Source organism: Silurus aristotelis (assembly GCF_946808225.1).
Source record: "Silurus aristotelis genome assembly, chromosome: 10".
Lineage (NCBI taxonomy): Eukaryota > Metazoa > Chordata > Actinopteri > Siluriformes > Siluridae > Silurus > Silurus aristotelis.
In genome coordinates, this window is record NC_139583.1 from 14,153,437 (window position 1) to 14,167,892 (window position 14,456).

The window sequence follows — 14,456 nt, forward strand, 5'->3', positions numbered from 1 at the left end:
ATGCATAAGCAGCGAGAGACCCGCAGACAAGTGTGGCAGCGGGAAACAGCAAGATGAGGGACCCCAGGGATCAGGCGGCATGAGATGTTCCGAATGACAACAGGACCAGCCTGTCAACATTCATCTGCATTTTAACCTCCCTTTGGAATGACACGCTCACTGGCAGCACGCCTGATATATTGAGATGTAGTGCGAGAAACCCTGCTCTGGGCCTTCATTATCCGAGTACTGGGCTCACTATTTACCGAGTGGCCTGCTAATTGAGTTTTAATGTCAGAGAGTTCTCTCCAGGAAGCAAAGCACAGCTAGGTAGATGAGACTTTAAAGGGCAGCTATGGCCCACTAGACTGCTGTGAACCACAATGATGTGTGCCCACCCAGAGGCGATAAAGGATAAAACACACACACAGACACATGCACACGTTCCCAGACTAGAACAATTTGAAAATGGAAAAAACAGCATACACTATTGAAGTCTCATGGTCCCAGTGCATAAATAAGTAAAAGAGTAACTCAGCATAGGCTGTTAAAACATGTACACTCGAACAGCATACAGTAATCTACTCTCCAATGATATGCATAAATCATATGATCATAAAAACGTACAAACAGCAACAAACTTGCACACTAGAGATTTGTGCACTGACCTGAAAGATGCTAACGCTTAAAGATGCCGTGTTTGCAAACTAGTTTTACTTTTGATCAAAAACCAAGCCAGCTTCTAATATTTTTTTTGCAGTCATCAAATTGGAATGTGTGAAATGATAAGAGGCAAATTGAATATTGAATTAAATGCGTTAATAGGAAAAAAACAGACTAAGAGTGTGTGCTCTGATTGCCCTATAAGCCAAATAAACATGAAATTTGCATCTCAAATGATTTCAACATTCAGAGATGAAATACTTGGAAGCTCATTAGAACCCACTTTACTCCAAACTATTTTGCTAGTCTGTCCCCTTCTGCACATAAAGACAGACAGCCAGAGAAAACATTATTTTATTCATGAAATAGCAGATAAACTAATGGCAATCATTTATTTCACAAAAAGCCAGGTTGGTTAATTAACAGTGTGAATTCAAGCAGGAAGTTGGTATTCCATCCAACACAATTGCATTAATATGTATTGCACAGATTATAACCTCAGACAAAATCACATATTTCTGGAATATAAATTTCCTTTTTTTTTATATATAATTACAAAATTCATTGAAATAGCTCCCTCCTGTGCTATGATTTAATTTCGCATAATCAGAAAATATTTATTCTGAATAGAGGTTGTAAAACATCTGCACTATGTGCTTGTTTTTGTTGTTGTTGTTTTAGGTGCTAATCAATTTGTAGAATGAACATCATCCAACATGGATATACAAAAATGCACTGCCTTTCTTTATAACTCCAAATATATCCATTTATGTCACTATTTTTATCTGTGTTCAGATTTAATCCTGACATCGATTGAAACCAGAACATTTTGGTTTGTTAATTGTAATAATTATTTATAACATAAATAAAAACTATTCTGTCTCTCTGCTTATAGGCCATGAGTGGGGCATTCCCTTAACTTCAACAACATGTTTATTAAGAAACATCATATAAACAATCGTGTAATAAAAGCTGTTCTATGGTTAACCAACACTAGCAATGTGACACATCAGTCAGTAATCGACTATTTACCACTTTAACCAGCATTGTCGTGCCCCAGTTTGTTTTGTGTAGGTCCGTGTTTCATGTTACTTTTCTGGTTTATTTACTTTGTCTTGTGTAGCACCTTGGTCCTGCGGGAATGTTGTTTCATTTTACTGTGTACTGTACTGTATATGGTTGGAATGTCAATAAAAGCCTAATTAAAATGACTTGACTTAAGCTAAATCCTGACTAATAATATTTATGAATGTTATTCATATGTAGATATGAGCACAACCTTCTCTTGGAGAATCTTGGAGATAGAGAGGGTTTGATAATTGGGCTCGTTTATTTGGACAGCTGACAAGGGTTGAGGTCAGGCTTTATAATTAAAGGTTTCAAAACTGCCAGCTTAAAAGACTTAGGTACAGAACCCTAAGACATAAGGAAAGCATTAGTACACTAGTTGATGGTTTTGATGAAGAAATAAGTTAAATTTGTCTTTCGGAGAGACATAAAACATTGGAATTGCTCAGTAGGTATCTATAGGGCTAGTTGTCAAATTATCTTTGCAATAAAATATTATTATGAAATTATTATTTCTACATAATAATGACATACATAGGATTTTATAAATGCCCTCAATGGACATGTGGATCATAAATGACCCACTTTTTGTTGCATTCTTTGTCCCTTGCAAGCTATCACCTATGTTTAGAACACATTTGTTAATTCTGTTCATTCGATAATGTATTTAGTTTAGTTGTTCATTGTGCTTACTTACATCTCTACCATAAAAATGTTCAGCAGAAGACAAGGCACATATACATTATACATACATTATATGTAACAATTATAGTTGCATATATTTCAAAGCTGCATGAGATACCTTTTTTGTTTGTTTGTTTGTTTGTTTGTTTTGTCAGGTCTAGGGCTATGCAGTATGGCGATTTAAATTGTAGGAGGATAGGAAAATATAAACTGATCCTATATTGGCTTTATTGCTATGTCACAAAGCTATTTAGCAGCTTACTGACATCACTGAGATCAGCGCTTAAAGCTACTAGTAGAGTGCTGTCATAAAAAACAAAAACGAAAGGAGAGGCCACTATCATTTGAACATGCGCTATCCATCCATTAATTTTACTTTAATGGATCCATCCATGCTAATGCAGTAATTATCACAACAAGAATTTGTCATTGTTTGCATCTTTCATCACTGTTCTGAACTTCCTTAGCCGTTCTGAACTGCCCTACACACTGTACACTATGCACATTAATACTCCGGTTTGCACATAACTCTCCAAAAAGGTTTGAGTCTTTGCACAGACACTTAACTTGCATAGAATCAACAAACACTCTTTTTTTTACTTACCTGTTTAGTATTTTGTAGTATTTATTGAATGCTTTATTGCCTTTGTTTGTGTATACTGCTGGAAGCTGTAAATTTGCAGTTGGGATGAATAAAGTATCTATCTATCTATCTATCTATCTATCTATCTATCTATCTATCTATCTATCTATCTATCTATCTATCTATCTGTCTGTCTGTCTGTCTGTCTGTCTGTCTGTCTGTCTGTCTGTCTGTCTGTCTGTCTGTCTGTCTGTCTGTCCTTCGGTCTTAATGTTGTTGAATGATTATCACTGTAGAGTGGCTAATCACAGTGCCATAAAAGTGCACAAAGTGTGAGTTCTGTCCTGCAAGCTTAAGTTGAATCTAAGCCAGAGATATAGCAGTAAATTAGACATCCACTTTATCTGTGTTGGTGACAGAACATCAGGGATACTGAGTTGTTCTTAGGGTTTCACATTAGAGATTTGTCTATTCATTCAAAATTTGTCCTCAGTGTAAAGTGAATCACTAAGAATTATTACCCAACAATCAACAAGGCTTACGGTTTAAAATGTTACTCCCTTCATTTTAAACAGGGGAGGTGGTAGTTCAGTGGTTAAGACATTAGACTTTGGCTTGGAAGATCACATATTCTAATCCCAACACCACAAATTTGCCACTGCAGGGCCCTTGAGCCCTCTGGATTAAGACATATGCCAAACGCTATAAATGTAGGTGCTAATAAAGAGCCATATTCTTTATGATTTGAGGGATTGTTAAATAGTACATACAGTTGATACTAGCTAAAATATTGGGTTTATGCTGTATTTGTATTGGAGTTGTACAACAAGGGCAAATTCAAACATATGTTGCTCTGTTACAATACAGATGTATATTGCATCACACTCTCCATGTCTGCGAAGGACAGAATTCAGAATAATTCTCATTAAAACATCTTGCAGATTAAATACCAGATATTGCTAAAAGCTGCAAAAGTGTTTATTTTAAAAGTACAAGGCAGTGTAATAGGTAACCAGCCCAGCACGAGGACAGCACAGATCATTTCTACACTTTAATTGACTTTAGACTTCAAAAAGCCAAGAAGAGTTTAGAGTAAAAACCTATGATAGTCAAAAGTTCTGCCGATTATTTTGCTTAAGGGATTATAGGAAATCAGTTACATAAATCACATAGCAGAATAAAGTAATGTGCAATGAATTTAAAAACTCTAAAAAAATAAAAATAAAAAATAAAGATCTGTTAACATGTCAGGAGGAACAGGTTTGTATGTACATAAATAAAATCAACAACAAAATAAAAAGTTGCATAAGTGTGCACACCCCTAAAGTCATGTTGATTTTATTATACTGTTTTTCTAAAAGAATCTATTAGTGATATCTTTACTTGGCTCTCCTATGCACAAAATGCTTCAGGTTAGCCATCAGATTTTAGTCTGGCTTTCAAAAACTCTGATCTTCTTTTGGTTAAGCCATTCCATTGTTGATCTGGATGTAAGGAGTTGCTCCATTGTCATGCTGAAAGGTGACGTTTCTTTTTCATGTTCATCTTACATGTTCATGTTCATGTTCATCTTACATGTTCATCATTCAGACACCGGAATGTTTTGGACAAGAAAACTAATATAATCCACAGTTATTCATGATCCCCTCCACTTTGAGCAAAAAATCCTCAGTTCTAGCTGAAGAAAAGCAGCCCTAAAGCATGGTGCTGCCACCCCAATGCTGCAGTGTTGGTACAGTATAGTGTTCAAGTAGTTATGGGCTTTTATGAGAACCAAACAACTTTTAGAAATGATCCAAACAGATTAATAACCACTCTAGCCCTAGTCCAGGTAAATGAGAAGTATGAGCTTTTTTTGTCATCTGAATAATCATTACTTTTTTCAGATATTCCAGCAGCTCCCTAAATGTTGCTGTAGGCCTCTTAGCAGTCTTCTAGGTACATTTGCACCTTTTTTACATTTTGAAGGGTGCTTTTCTTGCTGAATTCACTGCTCTGATGCCATGTCTCCTTGTTGATGATATTTTTCAGTGTTACTTTAAAGCAAGGCTTGTTGGTCTAGGGGTATGATTCAAGTGTTCAGTGAAAGATCTAACCCTTATAGAATTTTTTTTAATACCCCTGCTCTGATCTATAACTTTCAACAAGTGATACACCATGCATTCTTTGTAAGCTGTTTGTGCACCATGGCTTCAGCAGACATACAAATCTAAGAAGATCTGATAGAAATCCTAAAGAAACAGCTGATCTTTATTTGGGGTTCATCGTAATACTTGACAGCATGTGACAGATCTTAGGATATCATGAGCCCAGACCTATTAAAAGTGTACAGCTTGGTGATTTTGTGCCCATGATAACTCAAATTCATGTTCTTGGCTGACAGAAGTGGAGTCTGATGTGGTCTTCTTCAAGGTTTGGTATGCATGCTGAGATACTTCTCTGTTCACAACAGATCTGCTTTTTCCAATTACTTCAGTCTTCTTGGCAGCTCAGACTTTCAGACCAGTCTTTTTTATTTCATTTCTTTCCAGGTCTTGCTCACCAACAAGGTTTTTCATATTGCAGTCATTTTTTGGTTTGTTTTGCATTGTTCTGTTTAAACCATAGAACAAAATAACAGGAGAGCAGCAGTTTTTGAAAAACCTATAATTCCAAACTTAACGCTAAACCCAACAATCATACCACATTTGGAGTTAGAGGTCATGTGTATATTACGGGTTCATAAAGTCACTGTTTGAAATGGATGAATGTTTGTTAGTGTAATTTAAAAAAGTCTTGGCTTTGCAATGTTTATAATTCAGAGAATATTTTCTCAGTCACAACTTGATTCACGGCTTCTGTTTACAGTGATTGATCAACTTCTTGAAGGCGCAGAAGCTCATAACCAACTGCTAAACATTGAAAATTGAATGAATGTGACTGACGTTTTAAAGCCTTGAAGCTTCACAAAAAGGACTTGAGTGCATCAAGTGGCCAATAAGTGGAACAGCTGTCACTCAAGGTTTGGTTATTTGCCATTTCATCACAAATGCGATTAGTTTAAAGAACTACAGCATATTTAAAACATTTCAGGACATTTCCCACTCTATAGGCTTTAACTGATGTTTAAAGGACTGGTGGGATAATGCAGTGATTTGGTGCAAATCAGCCAAAAAGGGATGTTCAGGCTGTATTTTACAAATGTTTGACATTAAAAACCAATTACAAATATAATTTTAATGGCATTGCATTTGCAATTATACAATATTCTGTAACAAGTTTTGAAACAAAAATAAGTTATATCTCCTTTACATTAGCTTATACATGCTACAAAAAATATATAAACACACCCTGTGACGTGCAGCTACACAAGCAGGAAAGGTGTGTTGTCCTTAAAGCTGATATGGTTTGCAGTCTTGACTTTTTTTTGTTTTAATAGGCTAATGTTAAATTAGGGGGTAACATCTAAATAATGAACATAAAAAAAGAACAAATAAATCTGCTTTTAACATTATTGCCTTTTGTTGGATTAATTTTTTGTAGGGTGATTTAATTTAAGTGAGGATCCAGAATTTCCTACTGCTTTAATCAGATTATCAACTCATCAGCTAATTCATGAATAAAAGAAACCAAGGAAAATATAATTCCTGTAATTAAAGAACATACAAAGCAATCTTTTTTTTTTTTTTTTTGTGCTTTTGTTGCAGGTAAAAATGACATGGTGTTTATCATTTCTCCCCGAGTGACAGGACTGTTTTCACAGCACACTCCAGTGTTAACACAAACGGAAATACTTTTCACGAGATCATATCGGAGTCATTGTACAAGTTTCTTGGGGAAAAGGCATCACCTGCATCAGATTCCAAAAAAAGCAATGAACTCAATTGAACTAGTGGTTAAGCAACTTCACTCACTGCTGTTTCTTTAAATGAGAGACAAATCTGGGTTTTATGAATAATGTTAACAATACCATGATGTTAACACTAACTAGAAGAACATCTTTAGGTCAGTTTTCTCCCATTGGAGAAGCCCCATCATGATGAAGTTCCCTTCACTTAGTATAGATTTCAGTGTGTTTCTGTGGACTTGCTGCTGCAATCATAAACATCAACATGAACCAGTGCCAGAAGAAGCCACACAAACCCAGACCATGCCACTACATTTGCCAATGAACTTGTGTTTTGAAAACATTTTGGCCTTTTTTCTTACACGTTATTTGTTTCCAGATTCTTTTTTGTAGCTCATTTCAATATTTCTTTGCAAATTCCAGTCTGACCCTCTGATTCTTATTAGTAATAAGGATTCTTTGCAATGACCTCTTTAATTCAGCTCTGGAAGTCTGGATTATAATACCATCACATTTGTTCTGTGGTAGGTGTTGAGGTCACGCATGTTTTGGGTTTTTCTTTACAGGTCTCACACAGTTTTTTCGTAAAATACGACAAACCTCTTCCATCTCTTATTCTTATTTGTGCACCACTGCACATTCCAAATTGTTGTGTCAACTTTGGTCTGTATTTGTGCAATGGCTTTACTTTGTATTTCTCTCCTCTTTTCTTATATAAAAAAAAAGCTTGTTTACATTTACCCATTTAAAAAAAGCTTGTTTACATATGAGAAATCTGTATTCAATTCCCTAGCACAAGCAACAAATACAATCAAAATCGCAAAAATTCACTGCAGATTATCTGCACTTCAACCTTTTGACCACCAGATTGCACTATTATACATAACCACAGCTCCTCTTGCAGACTAATGTACTGCAGCCCTCTTCCACTAGTACAAAGAAAAATTAAACCAGGACAAGTACACAAGGATTCAATTTATGTGAAAATAACATACAAAAAAGAAAAGACTCATAAGCCGTTTAACAGTTCATGAGTAGTGTGAATGCCACGGTGTTCAGATTTGTTCTGACAAGCTGAATTTATATCATACAAGTGAGAAAACTGTCTTTACTACAATCAGCATTGCACTTAATAATGAGGTTCTACTTAGAAAACAAAATCCAGACTAGCATATGCTTAGATTACCCTACTTCAGCAACAGCCCATTTCAAAAGAGGAAAAAGGATTATAGAAAACCTTCACACATTTAAGGGGGCAGTGGGGGACTTTACACACCCCATACCTTAGTTATAAGCCTTGATTAAATTAGGCCCAAATATGTGATCGTAACACAAAAGTTGAAAACGCATTACATTACAAACCCCCTTTGGTGAATTTATATACAGGCCTATGTATAAAAGTGTTTTTATATAAAAGTATTTTAAAAAGTTAAATAGTAGAAAGTATTGCACAGTGATGAGAGGTTTCAAGAAGGAAGAACTCTTGACTGTGATAGCAAAAGGAAGGGCTTTGGGTGCTTAAGGCTTTCTGCGTCTGCAAAACAAAATATTGGATTAAGCTGAATAATATTTAGTTCAGTCGTAGGATTAAATGCAAATATGTTTAGAAAAGAACTTACTTTGGATATCCATGGTGTTGATAACCAGGTCCCAGGTTTGAGCCAGCTCTCATCTCCACTGCCACAGCACACTAAATAGAGCGGAGACAAAGAGAGGGTTAAGCAGTCGTCATATGTAAAAAAAAAAAAAAAAAAAATCGAGGGGAGGGACCTCAAAACAGGCACTCAAGTATTGAAATTATATTACACATTGTACGCAGTATTGAACAACAACAACAACCTACATCCCTTACCCTAGTCTCTACATCTGTCCAGTCCCCATCCGTACGTTCATCCTGTTTATTCTCCGACGACCTCCTTTTACGGCTGCACCAGAACAAAGTCAAAGAATAGATTAATAAGCAATGCACAGCAAAATAACTCCTCTATAGTCTCCTGTAAAAAGCATACAGTACATGCAGATTTTTTTTTTATGTACCTTGGGCCAGCTGCATTTTCTTGTTTCAATGTTTCAATATCAGTGAACTGAACTGCTTGTCCCCCACCTCTAGTTTTGAAAACCTCACCCTGAAAAACAAACTTCATTAGTCAAAGACAAGACATGTATGCCAAATAGGATGGATTAAACCTTGAAAAGCACCTTAATGAGCTTGGTCTGGATCTCGCCATCAGAAGCCACTTCCTGGTGTGTCAGCATGTACTTGTCGCACTTGGACAGGGCTTTCTCACTAGGCGCGTTCACCTTGATCGAGTTAGGAACCATGGGCTGCATCACGGTGTCCAGCTCCACATTGGTGTTGGGTTTGTGGTCTACCCATCTCTCACCACCAGCTGACTGTGAGCGCCTGTGCATTGGCCGAACCGTTGGCCCAGTCTACACAACCGAAGCACACATCAGTCAGGACATGGCCCAGACATATTACATTCGATTGTTAGTCAGTTAGATGAGCTAAATTCTATCAGAGCATAGATTAATCATGCTACAATGGCAAACATTACAGAAATTATAGAATAGTCCGATACACATTTTTAGAGAGGAACAAATCTGTTCACGTGAAGGAAAAAAAAAGGTTTACTGGCCAGCTATAATGCACAAGGATGCGGTTATTCAATGATCACAATTGTTGAGTTTATTTGGTTAAGTGTAAAACATGACCAAATCATGGTAGTTTACTAGTCATTAGCATAATTTGTACCGAATTTCTCTACAAATGTGCATCCACAAGGCAATGCATTTAAAAACAATTGTTAGTATCAAGGCAGCTCTACCTACAACTACAACATGATACATCACTGACCCTGTAACCAATTTCCTCTAGGTCTACATCTGCTGGCTGAACTGGCATCTCACAGTCTTTGGACCAGCCCCTGCCTCTTCTCCTGCTAAGGCTTCCAGGGACAACCTGAGCTCTGTATCTACCATGGGGTGGTGAGGGGCTGCCCTGCCTGTTGGCCTGTGGCGTTCGCTGCTCCCACTCTGAGATGCAGGAGGCCACAGACACACTGCTATTGCTAGGGGAAGGGGGGGCTGGCCTGACAACTTTGGGAAGGGTATATTCTGAGGCCTGACAGAAAAAGGGAGCAGTACAGTTAGACGGAACAGAGATTTCAGTTAGTGCACAGTTAAAAAACAAACTGGTATGAAAACACAAGATCACCTATTAAAAAAAATGTCAAGGATTATACAAATATTACAGGAAATGATCACGCAAGTAAAACCAAACAAAAAATATTGGAGCACAGCAATTTCCGATTATAGACTGGTTAATAAATAAATAAAAAATAAAAACTTACAGGCATTGGCGAAGGTGATGCTGATCTTTTTGGAGGCACTCTGTCCTTTTCTCTGGAAGGTCGCTGTGGTTTATCTGGTCGAGTGTCTGCCTTGCTCTCTGTTACTATAGCCTTGAGCTGTTTCAACTTTTCATCTTTTACCCAAAGCTTGTTCTGCATTTCTAGTTCCTTGGCATTTACCCGCCTTTCCTGAAAAATAACGCAAAGCGGCCAGTCAAAAACTGTGCAGAATCTAACTCGGCATACTTGAAAGTGTAAAACATACTGGGCTGAAACTGGTCATCGAAAATGGATCACTGAAAACCTATTATCCCAATATCTTTTTTGGTGTTTTAGCCAAAGTAGGTTCATGTAGTTAATAAAAAAAAAAAAAAAAGAATTGTATTAACAAACTAGGATCGAAAAGCAGATCCCTCTGAGAAGTATAAAATGTTAATAAAAAAATCATAATATATTTAAATATAGCAAGGCTACTTACACACTCCTTTTGCCACCTGAGCTTTTCATCAGAGACAAAGCCTTGCATGCGTGACTCCATTCGCTTCTTTTCTGACAGCTCCCGCTGCAACATCTGGCCTCTGCTCTCCAGCTCCTGCTGTAATGCACGCTTATCCTCCTCATAGATGTTTGTGGTTTTCTGCAGGATGTCAATCTGGACACAAAGAAATCAGCATTAATCTCCACACCCCACTTAACAGTAATAATGATTACACAGCTGTGGATTTAAATCTTCAGAATTACCTTGTACTCCAGCATTTTGGATTTCTTCTCTAGGCGATCAATCTCGTTTTTCTGATTCTGGATCATTTTGTCTTTCTCACCCAGCTTGCCCCGTTGCTCGTGGATGAAATTCTCTTTAGAGATTAGGTTGCCATCCAGTTCTTGAAGCATGGACTTCAGCATTTTGGCTATTAAGAAATTTTAATTATTAGCACTGGCATTCTCAGAAGACTTTTATATTGAAAACCCCTAAAAGAAACATACCTGCTTTGTTGTACTCTTCAGTCATCATATGGCGAATCTTATGTCGCTTCTCCAAAGCCTCAATAAATCTAGGAAGCGTATGGTCATCGGCAGGGTCAGAGATTTCACAAGGAGGCAAGGGAGGCAGATTTTGCAACAAATGGCTCAGGGCTGTGGAAGGTTCTGGACAGAAAGTCACAAGCATTAGACACAAATATCTTCCACTTGGATTTGAGATTCTGTTCGTACAAGAAGATTATAATACCTCCATTTACTGGGCCTCCACGTTCCTCTAGCCGGCGAGACAGCTCGTCTTTAAAGGCTTGATTCCTCTGTCGGCGTCCTGCAGCAAAGCCACAAATTGGCCGATCAACAGGCCGAGCCACTTCTACTTCCTGAGTCATCTCAGCAAACCTCATCACCAGCTGTCAAACACACACACACACACCAGTTACAGGACTGAATATTCACAACTCACAACACAAACAAAAACAAAATCAACTTACCATAGTTTCTTCATAATCATCTGCCTTAGGGTTCACACAGACCACCATTCTGACTTTCCCCTCTCCATCAAAATAATTTTTAAATAGATGGGTCACTTTAGAGTCTCTGTATGGGACCATCTGAGAGGAAACGGAGTGTCATTACATCACTGTGTGATAAATAAAAACCAAAATAAAAGAGATAAAAAAAATATATATATTTAATACCTTGTTTGTTCCACACATCTGATTCTCCCTGAGAACTTCAATGCAAGTTCGAAGAGTCATCAGAGACTGATTGATGTTGCCTGGAGAATTAATATTATTTTTTTATAAATATTGCATTCCATGTAAAACACAGTTTAGAATGTTGAGAAAAAGCTGCCCCCCCTTCACTAGAGAGTATTAACCTGCTTCTCGAAGGCGGTTGCCCTCTGCACGGGTTCGACTTGTGCGTTCACTTCCAGCCAGGTCCACCAGACACACTTGACTCACATTCACCTGGTTCTTGTCCTGTAAGGAAATGTAAAAACGTTAATGCTGACCTAAAAAAGTACCACCTTGAAACGTTCCCTCAGCCAAATCTTGGTGATATTATTGAAAGTTCACCTGAAGGACATTGTCTCCATCCGCATCCAACGGGGCTTGCGCCAGTTTAATGATGAAGACGCTGTGTGATCTGCTCGACTCCCGGTTTAGCTGAGTGTTTGCTATCCTGCGCTTCTTTTGACCTGGAAGTCAATATTCAGTGGCAAGTTAGAATTAAAGCCGTGGTCAATATTGGGTATGAAAATGGCAGCTAAATGTTTTTCAACTCACCCCTCCAAAAGACTTCAAATGCTTCCTCTGTTGATTTTACTTCAACTTCTGTGCATCCGGCCACATACATGTTGTGATTTTGATCTTCACGTAAAATCTTGGACTGGGGTGGTCTTAAAAACAGCAGCAAAAAAAACAAATACAAGTTAGCACACTCATCTTATATCTTCAGACAAGCAAGCACAAAAATAGCTTTCCAGCCATGCTGCTATAGGTGATATGCTTCTGCTGTGAGGCAGGTTAGGACAAAAGCTGCAAGACATTCTATACAAGCCAAAACACAGAAGGAAAACAAAGCTCAGACAACAGTAGTGCACACCACAGCTAGACACAGACAAAGACAGGAAATTTTGCGCAAGTATCTGACTATCTACAGGCGTTATCCACTGGTCACGTACATGAACTCAGTGTTGTGCCGAAGAGGTGTCCCTGTACCATTCCACCTAGCAAAGGAACACAAACATTTACTGCAAGCTAAAGAGTAAATACTTAATCTTGTCTCTCTTTTAATTTTTTTTTGTTTACTTTTTTTTTTTTTTTTTTGAAAATAGGGCCATGTTCTCAAGCAGTACAACCAGATCCTCAATTCAAGAGCTGCGTAAATGAAAATTATACTCTGTACTCTCCGCCACAATGATTCTGAACAATGCAAACAAAATATACAGCAATTCTGAGCTTACTTTGGCCTTATTGGGTCATATGGAGCCTCCTCCAGGAGATCATAGATGTAGTTATTATATATCTCAATGTAGGAGACAAACACACTGTAGCTACTGTCCTCATCCACCCCTCCAGCCTTGGAAGCCTCTTCTGGAGTGATCATGTCAGCAAACTCTGGATCAACTCTTTGCCTGCACAACAAAAAAAGATGAAACAGTCAATTTGATAAAAAATTAAATATGGTGTCAACACACCATATTAAACTAAACTGTTATGTACCTTGAGGATGGAGTCTTTGGTACAGATGACTGACTTTCTTGTTTCTGTCGTTCCAAAAGAGCATCCACCTGGTTTTGTATTTCCATGCCATTCTTATCATCTGGCTTGAAGACCTTCATATAGATATAAAAAAAAAAGAGAATATTTTAACAAAACAAACAACAAAGAAAAAACAATAGAATGTCAAATTTATCAATCAAACAAAAAATACCAAATGTTGCATACAAATCTTTTGGCCTGGTAAGGACCAATGCTGTTGAAGATCATGTCCAGTGAGCGGGGCAGGAGCCCACCTTGGCCTGGAGAACCAGTCATTGTGTAGGTTTTTCCACTGCCAGTAACACCATAGGTGAAGAGTAGACCTACAGAAACATAAAAAAATGTAAGTCACGGACGCATCAATCAATGTATAAAATTAAACCTTTTTTTTTTTTTTATTATTAAGTGCACAGTGAATTGTTCTATACCATTTTTGCCATGAATAAGATCTTCCACAAGAGGTTTTGCGACATCCTCAAACAATTCCATCTGTGTGGTTTTAATTCCAAACACCTTCTTGAAGGAATACTGAGTCTGCAAAGCAAGAACAATGATTGCTACAAATCAACACAATTCTGGGTTATGTAAGGAATAACGCACAAACTAACATGCAACAAAAAACGATGCCAGGTGGATTAGATTTGCATTATAACAATAATCTAGAGCGTGTTATTCCACAGCTGTACTATGTTGCTATATAGTGCACCCACTGCATCAGTCTTTTAATTCAGAATAAATACCTCCCATGTTATGTTCCTTATCATTTAGCTAAAACAATTTATCATTCAAAATATTCGAAGAGCATTACAATCAAAACTGTACAACCAAAAATTACATGATCTCAAATAATAATAATAAAAACAATCTGTGTCTAGTATGGCTTCTGTGTATTTATTACATTAGTAATGATGTTGAACTTGAATTAAATTGATTAAGTTTTTTCTTAAAGCACATATTGACCCAGTAGTGTTAATAAACTGTATTGCTGAGGTTGTAACTTATAGTTCATAAACGTCTATCCGGAAAAGCTGAAAAAAAAAGGAAAATCCCACAAA

At 37.3% G+C, this 14,456-nt stretch overlaps 1 protein-coding gene across 4 annotated transcripts in view; it reads right to left on the reverse strand.

The window, feature by feature from the left end:
• Positions 1-7,763: 7,763 nt before the first annotated feature.
• kif23 (kinesin family member 23) overlaps positions 7,764-14,456 on the reverse strand; it is a 9,012-nt gene continuing 2,319 nt past the window's right edge. Inside the window, exons 4-24 of one of the 4 annotated variants that reach the window (XM_083553338.1) lie at positions 13,830-13,935; positions 13,588-13,724; positions 13,363-13,475; positions 13,104-13,274; positions 12,822-12,866; positions 12,424-12,536; positions 12,214-12,335; positions 12,015-12,117; positions 11,833-11,912; positions 11,626-11,745; positions 11,385-11,544; positions 11,141-11,302; positions 10,898-11,064; positions 10,635-10,808; positions 10,157-10,345; positions 9,661-9,927; positions 9,003-9,236; positions 8,841-8,929; positions 8,656-8,728; positions 8,423-8,493; positions 7,764-8,337 (exon numbers count right to left, since the gene is read on the reverse strand). In XM_083553338.1, the coding sequence (XP_083409464.1) occupies positions 8,322-8,337; positions 8,423-8,493; positions 8,656-8,728; positions 8,841-8,929; positions 9,003-9,236; positions 9,661-9,927; positions 10,157-10,345; positions 10,635-10,808; positions 10,898-11,064; positions 11,141-11,302; positions 11,385-11,544; positions 11,626-11,745; positions 11,833-11,912; positions 12,015-12,117; positions 12,214-12,335; positions 12,424-12,536; positions 12,822-12,866; positions 13,104-13,274; positions 13,363-13,475; positions 13,588-13,724; positions 13,830-13,935 (2,712 nt within the window). In that variant the 3' untranslated portion in view covers positions 7,764-8,321. The remainder of the gene's footprint in view (positions 8,338-8,422; positions 8,494-8,655; positions 8,729-8,840; positions 8,930-9,002; positions 9,237-9,660; positions 9,928-10,156; positions 10,346-10,634; positions 10,809-10,897; positions 11,065-11,140; positions 11,303-11,384; positions 11,545-11,625; positions 11,746-11,832; positions 11,913-12,014; positions 12,118-12,213; positions 12,336-12,423; positions 12,537-12,821; positions 12,867-13,103; positions 13,275-13,362; positions 13,476-13,587; positions 13,725-13,829; positions 13,936-14,456) is intronic. The other 3 variants (XM_083553339.1, XM_083553340.1, XM_083553341.1) reach the window with 3 other exon arrangements.